At 45.4% G+C, this 11,440-nt stretch overlaps 1 protein-coding gene across 1 annotated transcript; it reads left to right on the forward strand.

Annotated features, from left to right (window-relative positions):
- Nucleotides 1-9,127: 9,127 nt before the first annotated feature.
- LOC121647785 lies at nt 9,128-11,008 on the forward strand. The gene is made up of 2 exons (XM_041997483.1): nt 9,128-10,477; nt 10,862-11,008. Exon 1 carries the CDS (start codon nt 9,471-9,473, stop codon nt 10,167-10,169), a length of 699 nt encoding a protein of 232 aa, XP_041853417.1. The 5' UTR covers nt 9,128-9,470; the 3' UTR covers nt 10,170-10,477; nt 10,862-11,008.
- The last annotated feature ends 432 nt before the right edge of the window (nt 11,009-11,440 follow it).

The raw sequence follows: 11,440 nt of genomic DNA on the forward strand, positions 1-11,440 counted from the left end.
TGTTTGTTTGTTTTTAACTTGTCCTGTCTAGCATGGTAGCAAGCAGAATAATGGTCTGGCTGCTATGCTGTGCCGAACAAATTTGCCAAGGGGTGCTGTATGGGTATAAGGCTCCTCTGGATTATCTGATTTTTTTTATTTATTTATTTATTGTTATATCTTTTTTTATTTATTTTGAACTGCGATATCAAATTTGGGATTTTCATTAGTTGTCAGTTATAATCATCAAAATTAAAAGAAATAAACATTTGAAATTTGTCAGTCTGTGAAAAATGAATGTCTACATTATACAAGTTTCACTTTTTGAATGCAATTACTGAAATAAATAAACTTTTTCATGATATTCTAATTTTATGACAAGCACCTGTAGATATTTGTTTTGGAGTATCTGAAACAGTACTCAGGGTTTAACTTACCACCAGTATGTCGCCAAACTGAAGCAAGACCTGCAACAGGCCTACTGTCTAGCTACAGAAGCAGCAGATAAAAACAATCAGAGGAACAAAAAAGCACATGACAAGCATGTCAAAGGACATGTAATGGAGAAAGGAGATTATGTTCTGTTGAGAAACTTTGGTATTACTGGTAAACACAAGTTGAAAGAGAAACGGAGGACGTTTCCATACATCGTTACAGATAAGTTACCACACATACCTGTCTACAAGGTGAAACCTGAGAGTGGACTGGGATTGGAGAAAACTGTGCACTGCAGTCACTTGTTACCTACCGGTGGTCTAGTGAGGCTGCCAGTAGATAAGGAAACTGACTCTGTACTGAGACATGTCACAAGCAGTAGACAGAGATTGTCTCATAAACCCCAGCAGGTAGTTAGTTATGCAGATTCTTTATCCTCCTCAAATTGTGAGCTTGAGGATGAAAGGGCTCCATTGACCCATTGAGTGGAGTTGGAAGACCTCTTGTTGCAACCAGCATATGTGTGTTTAAAATGAATTGGGGCAGCTTAGTTGAGTGTATGTCTCCTGATGTTTTGTCCCAGTGCAGCCTTGTGCTCATGACACACTTTGTTTTGGTCTACAGTCAGTGTAGAACATCAAACCCTGCGGTGAAACGATGTTGCTGTTTGCCCCATTTAACAAACTAGCATCTGAAAGTTTTTTTGTTTGTTTTGCTTTGTTTTGTTTTGTAGCTAATATTAATTAGTTATCGTCTCTTATGACGCATGAGCTTCTTGGCTTCACTTGGAAAAATTACTGTACAAAGGACTGTACTGTTTTACCTGGTATATTTAGTTTATTGTGTTCACATGTAGTTCTTACTTTCCACCACTAGGCGGCTGACCCGACTGTAGTAATACATCACATCCGGCAGGCAGCGTGGCTCAGAGAGGTTCGGCATCACGTTGCTATTGTTTGAGCTGTGTCAGTGATAGTGTGCGTCTATCAGAAGTAAGTAATCATATTTAAGATTTACTCTTGCCTTCTATAAGCCCCTGTACTCAGCTTCCCTTGTGTTTGGCCGAGAGTAATGGCCGTTTTAAGTTCTTTGAGAGTATTTTGGGAAGCTAACTGTTAGCCATTTAGCATAGCATATTTACCGCCTGTAGGCCCATTTGCTGCAATTCATGTTGGTGGTTCATATTACATCATTCATGTGAGATACATCATGCTGAGTGCATTAACAGTTGCTTTATTATTTATGGGCATTCATGTTATATATTTAATAACTAATTATAATCAGACATTTAGGCACATGTTTATTCTGTGTGGACAGTTACATTTACCAGGGGAAACATGTACTCATAATTTGTATTTCCTTTATTCTTTTTGTAGAAAACCACACACATGCACCACTGTTCACACGCATCTCCCACTCATCAATAAAGACGGTTCAACGCTGAATCCTGGACCTGGTCATTCCATCCTTCCATCTCACCTCACCTGAACATAATAATTGTTGTCCTAAACTGACACCCTGCAGTGATTGCTAATCCACCCACAAACTAGCTACAGTCCTCCCTACAATTACCACTACGGGTCACAGACTGGTGCAGCTGAACCACTAGTGCTGAAGGAGCACATGTTGATTTCCTCCCACTGAAACGAGTGCTTGCGGGATCAGGAAACCCCTTATTCAGACACTCGAGACCCACGTCAGCCAAACAGTGCCCCACTGGTGCACATTGATGCCCCTTCCTTTCCACGAGGTTGCCGACGTGACCCAATGGAGGAACTTGAATGCCACCTGCAGGAGGCAGGAATAATCACTAAAGACGAAGCTTCACCAGCAACATCCCGTGTGTCATCGGCATGCTCTCAAGCCAAGCCTGGCGATCATCCAGAGCCGGAGCCGTCATCCCACCAATATGGCAGAGACCATAAGCCCCGCAGTAAAGCTTGTGATGACTCAAGTGATAGCAGACGGTCATGTCCTAAAGCAGCATCCATCCCTGATGCAGAGTATTGTCCCAAATATGAGGATGATGACAAACCCTATCACAATGACGTCAGATATCACCGCTGTAATAGCATTCCTCCACCTCAGTCGAGTCATCCATACTACAGGGATGAATACAGTCCTACTAAGCCCTACAGAACCAGTAGTCCAAGAGCTCGCCCTGATAGCCGCTACTATGGGCGTGAGAGGGGTTATTCTCCTGATTATAGAGGCTACTCTGAGGACTATTATGCATCTTGTTATGGATATGACAGAGAAAGAGATAGTGGAGGTAGGTATCCATCTGACCAACAGCATTATTCCCCGCGCCATGATTCACCTTATGGCAACCCCCCAGCTCTTGACTCTTATCGTGGTCCCAAGCCAACCATCCCTGACTTTAAGTCCGAGGACCCACGTGATTTTGCCAGACTGAAACTAGCTCTGGACAACCTACTCCCGTATGATGCTTCAGAGCGCTTTAAGTTTCAACTACTCACAGACCATCTCAAGTGCGAAGAGGCACAGCTTATAGCCGACTCATATACCAAGAGTCCACTTCCCTTTTCAGACACTATGAGGGCGCTCACAGAGATGTACGGTCAACCACAGCAGCTGGCGCTGAAAAAGGATTTCAGATCTGATGGATGGACCTAATGTCAGAACTGGGGACATTAAAGCCTTCAAATCATTCGCCCTTCAAATCCGCGCATTAATGGGAATGCTGCGGCAACTCGGAGGCCAAGGATGGACAGAACTAAGATGTGGCTCCCACGTCTCTCGTCTCTTAGCTAAGTTGCCACATGACCTAAAAGAGAACTTTCATAGGTTTGTGAATCCCATCGACACGCCGGTTCCAACTCTGCTCGATCTGGCCGACTGGCTTGAGTAAGAGGTACGAGTTCAGGTTAGTGGCAACCAGCCAAGCAGTACCTTCATCAGAGAGAGACAAGCTCCGCCCAAGAGCCGTCGTCCCGACTACAAGTCACAACAATCTACTACTGTTCTACTCGGCAGCAAGTCCAGCCAACTAAAGACAAAGGGAGCTGTATATGCTACCGAGGTCACACCAGACTGGCCAAAGAAATACTGTCCCTTCTGCAACACTGAGCAACATTATCTGAACCAGTGCAGCAACTTCAGACTCCTGTCAGTAGAGCAGAGGACAGAGTGGATTAAGGCCAACAGTCGATGCTGGAGATGTGGACGTGAACACCTGGCAACCAAATGCAACCTCAAAGCCAAGTGTAAACAGTGTGAGAGGAAGCATCTGGATATTCTGCACGAGGTTAATACCAGCTCAAATGCCACAGCAACTGGTAAGCCTCAACTGCCTGAACCTAGCACGTGCCTGATGAGTTCTGTGTCAGAGACTTTGTATATTGATCGGCCAGCTGGTAGCTACCAAGTGTTACTTAAGTTGAGTCGTGTCATCCTCCGGAGCAGCTCAAAAGTGCTAGAAACCTAGGCTATATTGGACGATGGGTCAGAGCGCACAATACTTCTACAGGATGCGGCTGTTCAACTGGGCCTACATGGAGAACCTGAAGACCTCACACTCCGCAAAGTCCGACAGGAACTCTGCACAATCTATGGAGCCACCGTCTCCTTCTCAGTAGCTCCAGCCTCACAACCAAGCAGATCATACCAAATCAGCAAAGCATTCACGGCCAAAGAGCTAAACCTAGCCTGCCACACCTACCCAGTCGAAGCTCTGCAGGAGGAGTATCACCATCTCAGAGACATTCCACTGCCAACCATTAAAGGTGCCCAACCACTTCTGCTGATTGGGTCAGATTACCCACATCTGGTTACGCCAGTGGACCCAGTACGTCTCGGTCCTCCAGGCGGACCTGCAGCAGTTCATACCAGACTAGGATGGACTTTACAAGGCCCCACAAGCCTCCTACGTCATCAACTGTCCCCACAGCAATGTCTCTTCACCTCCTGCAAATCCCCAGAAGCCGAGCTCCTAAGTCATGTGGAGAAGCTGTGGCAGCTAGATACGCTATACAGGAGTGAGCGGGTGATCACTAGGTCGAGACAAGATGCAGAGGCTGTCCGCATTTTGGAGGAAAAGACCACCCGAGTCATGGTCGATGGTGTGAACAGGTACGCCACTCCATTGCTATGGAAACAGGATCCCCCCCCCTTCATGCAGCCAAAGAAGCAGTCTTGCCCCAGCTACGGGGGACAGAGAGACGGCTAGTTAGAGATCCAGAGAAAGCCTCCATCTACGCCAAAGAAATCCACAAGCTCATTGATGCTGGCTATGTCAAAGCCATATCCCCAGCCAAGGCTAAACAGAGCAGCTATTCCTGGTATATCCCACACCACATTGTCCAGCACAACAGGAAGTACCGAATAGTCTTTAATTGCTCCTTCAACCTCAATGGACAGAGCCTCAATGACCACCTTCTTCCTGGGCCCACGCTTGGAGCCAGCCTTTTAGGGGTCCTTCTCAGGTTCTGAGAACACCCAGTGGCCATCAATAGCGACGTGAAGGGAATGTTTCATCAAGTTCGACTGTTGGATGAAGACAAATCATTCCTTCGCTTTCTGTGGAGAGATGCCAAAGTGGACCAAGAACCTACTATCTATGAGTGGCAAGTGCTCCCATTCGGGAAAACGTGCAGTCCATGTTGTGCCACCTTTGTACTCCAGACTCACGTCCAGAGGCACACTGCACCAGAAGAAGATGCTCGGCTGTCAGTAGAACGCTGTTTCTACGTTGATAACTGTTTACAGAGCCTCCAGTCAGAACATCAATCCAAGCAACTGGTGAGTTGACTGCATACGTTACTCTTGGAAGGTGGATTTGAACTCAAAGAAAGGGCCAGCAATGTTCCAGCTGTCATTGAACACCTGCCCAAAGACTCGAGGTCAGAGAGCAGCACCCTCTGGTTCATGCAACAGACCGCTGACCCTCAAGAGCGCACACTCGGACTACTGTGGCAGTGTAAGTCAGGCACACTCTGCTATAAACAGCACCACAGTGACTGTTCTGAACTGACTATGCGCAATACCTATCGTCTTCTTGCCCAACAATACGATCCTCTGGGATATATCGTTCCATATACAACCCGAGCTAAGATCATTGTGCAGCGTCTCTGGGACAAGAAGAGAGGTTGGGACGACTCCAATCTCCCTGCAGATCTGCTCCAAGCTTGGAAGTCATGGGAAGGAGAACTTCCTCAGTTATCCCACATCACTTTATCTAGATGCTACACTAAGCGCAACACAGACCGTAGCACCACTACCCAGACCATCCACGTGTTCTGTGATGCTTCTGAACGCGCTTATGGATCAGTAGCGTATCTGCGCAGTGACAGTGGTAATGGTCAAGTTCAAGTGGCATTCCTAGCTGTCAGATCCAGAGTTGCACCAAAGAAGCAATTATCCATACCTTGACTCGAGTTGTGAGGAGCTGTAACTGGAGCACAGTTAGCTTCAGTGCTGATCAAAGAACTCACAGTCCAGATCCGAGAGGTGGTATACTGGACAGATTCTACCACAGTACTCAACTGGCTGCAATCCGACTCCTGCAGATATAAAGTGTTTGTAGGCACAAGAGTCGCAGAAATACAGGAGTTATCAGATATCAGAGCCTGGCACTACATTGATTCAGCCACTAACCCAGCAGACGACATCACGAGAGGGAAAACACTATCCCAGCTTACTGGAGTGAGTCGCTGGAGTCAAGGGCCCCCGTTTCTTCTGCAACCATCTGAACAGTGGCCTGAGGCACCAGCTGGCCAATTCACAGAAGAAACAGAGGAGCTGAGGAACACAGTGTTTTGTGGCTTGACAACAAGTGCAACAGATCCAGTTAAGGCTGCAGGAGAGCTGAAAGAAAATGGAGAAAAACCAAACTCACAATACATTATGAAATCTTACGTGAACAACTCAAAAATTACAATAAAACTGTTAAAGAGGCAAGAACACACTACTTCTCAAACCTAATTACAGATAACAAAAACAACCCCCAATTCCTTTTTAAAACCATCGACCTTTTAATAAATACTGGGGGTAACAAGTCCACCATGCCGCCATCAGCCAACGCATGTGAGAACTTTGCATGTCACTTCAGAAGTAAAATCAATGCTATTAGATCCAGTCTTGTATCACAACAAAATTTTAGTTTTAACAGATCTGAAGCATTGTTTTTACCCAAAGAAACACTGGAGAGTTTTGTCCTGGTTGATGCAGAGATGCTTGGTCTAGTTTTCTCCCAGCTAAACCCAACAACCTGCCTTTTAGACCCCATTCCCACATCTCTTTTAAAAACATTTTATGGTTTCTTCGAGTCTGAGCTTTTAAATATTGTAAACTGCTCTCTTCAGACAGGTGTCTTCCCATCTGCCTGTAAAACAGCTGTGGTGCGGCCTCTTCTGAAGAAGAGTAATTTAGACTGCAACATCCTTGACAACTACAGACCTGTATCCAATCTACCATTTTTAAGTAAAATTATAGAAAAGGTTGTTTATACTCAATTATATGGGTTTTTAAACAAACACAATATTTTAGAAAAGTATCAGTCTGGTTTTAGGACAAACCACAGTACCGAGACGGCCCTTTTAAAGATTGTCAGTGACCTTAGACGTAATTTGGACTCTCAGAAACTTACTGTCCTGGTGCTACTTGATCTTAGTGCTGCTTTTGATACAGTGGACCACCAGATTTTATTAGACAGACTGAGAAGTCTGGTGGGACTCTCAGGTACTGTTCTTAACTGGTTTTACTCCTATCTGGCTGATCGAAAGTTCTTGGTGAGTATGGATACATGCTCTTCAGGAATCTATGACATAAAATGTGGGGTTCCCCAAGGCTCAATTTTAGGCCCAATACTTTTTAATCTTTACATGTTGCCACTTGGGGACGTCATCAGGAGACACGGCATTGATTTTCACAGCTATGCTGATGATACACAGCTTTACATCGCCGTGTCTCCTGATGACCTAGAGCCAGTTAACACCCTTTTAAACTGTATTTCAGACATAAAGTCATGGATGGCAGTGAATTTCTTGCAGCTCAACCAGGACAAAACTGAGGTTTTAGTCATCGGTCCTGAAGACAAGAGAGAGATAATTTCCTGCAGACTGAAAAACTTCAAACCCTCTCAGTGTGTGAGAAATCTGGGTGTCCTTTTCGACTCTGAGCTGAATTTTATTTCACACATCAGAAATGTCACAAAGACAGGCTTTTATCATCTTAAAAACATCGCCAGAGTTCGCCCATTTCTCTCTCTTGCCAGCACGGAGGTACTAATGCATGCTTTTGTTTCCAGCAGGCTAGATTATTGTAATGCCCTGCTCTCTGGTCTTCCCAAAAAGTCTGTTTCTAGTTTACAGTTACTGCAAAACTCGGCAGCACGAGTTCTGACGAGGACCGGGGGGCAGGAACACATTACACCGGTTTTAAAATCGCTGCATTGGCTCCCCTTGCGCTTCAGGATTGATTTTAAGGTTCTCTTACTTGTTTATAAATGTCGTAATGGTCTTGGGCCTTCTTATTTATCTGACATGTTTTCAAATTATGAGCCCTCGCGGACCCTGAGGTCCTCTGGTACCGGCCTTTTAACTATTCCCAAAGTTAGATCTAAAACACACGGTGAGGCCTCGTTTCATCATTTTGGTCCTCAACTGTGGAACAGCCTGCCAGAGAGCCTCAGGGCTGCAGAGACTGTTGATGTTTTTAAGAAGAGGCTCAAGACCTTCCTTTTTAGTTTAGCCTTTTGATTTGACTTTATTCATTTTCTGTTATTTATCTCACCTTATCTTATCTTATCTGTCTCATTTATCTATTTTATTTTATTATATTTTATTATAGCTTCTTAACTGTTTCCCTATTTTATCGTTGTTTTAATCATCAATCAATCAACCTCGTTTCATCATTTTGGTCCTCAACTGTGGAACAGCCTGCCAGAGAGCCTCAGGGCTGCAGAGACTGTTGATGTAGCTTCTTAACTGTTTCCCTATTTTATCGTTGTTTTAACTGTTTTAACATTTTTAACTCCAGTGTTTCTTTATGGGGATCCTAAACTCTGGGAGTCAAGCCTGCTTGGTCTGCCCTCTGCAAACATGACTTGACTGGCTCCTGGTGTGAATGGGTCCCCAAAAATGCCGTTTCCTCACAGCAGCGCCAAGCCAGAGACAGATATTAGGAGTTTGTGTGTGTGTGTGTGTGTGTGTGGATGGGTGAGGGGGGTGGGTGGGAGGGTGGGAGGTGTTTAATCTGTCACATAACTGGGTGTGTAAATGGCTTATTGTTTTTGTTCTGTGATTTTCTTTTTTCATTTTAATATGCATTCATTTATACTATGTAAAGCACTTTGTGTTGCCTTTGCATGAAAAGCGCTTTATAAATAAAATTTGATTTGATTTGATTTGATTTATACCTGATGTTCAGCAGTTTAACACCTTTCAAGAGCTCCTCGAAGCTACTACACGAGCGTTACACGGGGCGGATAGTGTCACATCTCCCACAGCTGATGACTATCATAACGCTGAGTTAGTGCTCCTCAGACACGCCCAGATGGAGAACTTCCCCGAGGAGGTGACACTACTCAGATCTGGTAAAGCTCTCCCATCTACCAGCAAAGTGCTCACCTTAGCCCCTGAATATGATCAGATTTCAGGTTTAATCTGTGTTGGAGGTAGGCTCCGCAGATGTGATAGCCTAAGCTCTGATGTGATGCACCCCATTCTCCTCTCCTCTTCTTACCCAATCTCCAAGCTCCTGATTCGACACTATGACAACCAGCTGCACCACCCTGGAGCAGAGCATGTATTTGTGGAACTGCATAGGAAGTACTGGCTACTGAGAGGTAGAGAGGCGGTTAAGAAGCATCAGCATAACCGTGTGGACTGCAGGAAATGGAGAAGCAGTCCCCAAGTTCCAAGAATGGCCGATTTACCCCCTTCCAGTTTGCGGCTCTTCCGGCCAGCTTTCTATTCAAAGGGCGTCAACTGTTTCGGCCCCATGCTTGTTAAGGCAGGCCGACGCACTAGAAGAGATGGGGCATTCTGTACAAGTGTCTTAATACGCGAGCCATCCATCTAGACCTCCTACCAAACATGGATACTGACTCTTTCCTCATGTCACTCAGACGCTTCATAGCTCGCCGAGGAAAGCCTCATGAGATCCTCTCAGACCAGGGCACCAATTTCCGAGGAGGAAGCAAGGAGCTACACGAATCTTTCAGTGCCCTGGAACCTGCTGTTAAAGATCAGCTCGCGGCTCAACAGATCCGTTTCCAGTTCAACCCCCCCAACGCTCCCCATTTTGGTGGATCCTGGGAAAGAGAAGTGAGATCGGTGAAGAATGCCCTCCGCACCACCTTAGGAGCTCAGCCAGTACCAGAGGAGGTATTGAGAACAGTCCTCATCGAGGTAGAGAGCATTCTCAATTCTAGACCCCTAGGCTATGTCTCCTCCGACCTCGCTGATCCAGACCCAGTCACGCCTAACTACTTGTTGACGGGGCGGCCAGACTCCTCCTTGCCACCAGTGGTCTACCCTGAGTCTGAACTGATTGGTCGAAAGAGGTGGCGTCATTCCCAAGTTATAGCTGACCACTTCTGGAGGCATTACATTCACCACTTCTTGCCCACCTTACAAGCCCGGCAGAAATGGCAGACCGAGAAGGATGACATCACTGCCGGCACGGTAGTGCTTATCGTCGATCAGCAAGCACCGAGAGCTCTCTGGCAAGTAGGGACCGTGACGAGCGTCATACCTGGAGCAGACGGACGTGTGAGGACAGCAGTGGTTTAAGTAAAGGACAGAACCTACACTCGCCCAGTCGTTCGTCTCATCAAGCTACCAGCCCTGCCTCAGGACAGTACAGATACCTAACAGTCAAATTTACATACCAAATTTGGGGGCGGCTGTACAAAGGACTGTACTGTTTTACCTGGTATATTTAGTTTATTGTGTTCACATGTAGTTCTTACGTTCCACCACTAGGCGGCTGACCCAGCTGTAGTAATATATCACATCCGGCAGGCAGCGTGGCTCAGAGAGGTTCGGCATCACGTTGCTATTGTTTGAGCTGTGTCAGTGATAGTGTGCGTCTATCAGAAGTAAGTAATCATATTTAGGATTTACTCTTGCCTTCTATAAGCCCCTGGACTCAGCTTCCCTTGTGTTTGGCCGAGAGTAATGGCCGTTTTAAGTTCTTTGAGAGTATTTTGGGAAGCTAACTGTTAGCCATTCAGCATAGCATATTTACCGCCTGTAGGCCCATTTGCTGCAGTTCATGTTGGTGGTTCATATTACATCATTCATGTGAGATACATCATGCTGAGTGCATTAACAGTTGCTTTATTATTTATGGGCATTCATGTTATATATTTAATAACTAATTATAATCAGACATTTAGGCACATGTTTATTCTGTGTGGACAGTTACATTTACCAGGGGAAACATGTACTCATAATTTGTATTTCCTTTATTCTTTTTGTAGAAAACCACACACATGCACCACTGTTCACATGCATCTCCCACTCATCAATAAAGACTGTTCAACGCTGAATCCTGGACCTGGTCATTCCATCCTTCCATCTCACCTCACCCGAACATAATAATTGTTGTCCTAAACTGACACCCTGCAGTGATTGCTAATCCACCCACAAACTAGCTACAGTCCTCCCTACAATTACCACTACAGGTCACAGACTGGTGCAGCTGAACCACTAGTGCTGAAGGAGCGCATGTTGATTTCCTCCCACTGAAACGAGTGCTTCCGGGATCAGGAAACCCCTTATTCAGACACTCTTGCCAACTTCTCGAGAAATGTTCCCCAATTTCAAAACTTTAGTTGAAGTGGCGCTTGTAGTTCCAGTCTTCAGTGCAGCAGCACAGCACGGTTTCAGCTTCCAGAACAACGTCAAAACAGCCATGAGAAGTCCTCTGTCCAAAGGCAAAAGTCCAAAATTTCATGACAATAGCTTAACAGCAGGAGCTCAGAGAGGTACAACAGGGCAGCACCATTTAAACACTTGAAAAAAAATAAAAGCTATTTAAAATGGATCCTGAAATGCAT

This window comes from Melanotaenia boesemani, chromosome 10 (genome assembly GCF_017639745.1).
Source record: "Melanotaenia boesemani isolate fMelBoe1 chromosome 10, fMelBoe1.pri, whole genome shotgun sequence".
Taxonomy (NCBI): domain Eukaryota; kingdom Metazoa; phylum Chordata; class Actinopteri; order Atheriniformes; family Melanotaeniidae; genus Melanotaenia; species Melanotaenia boesemani.

What these genes read in the sequence shown, in the direction of transcription:
- LOC121647785 (XM_041997483.1), top strand. Translation starts at nt 9,471, where the DNA reads ATGGATACTGACTCTTTCCTCATGTCACTCAGACGCTTCATAGCTCGC.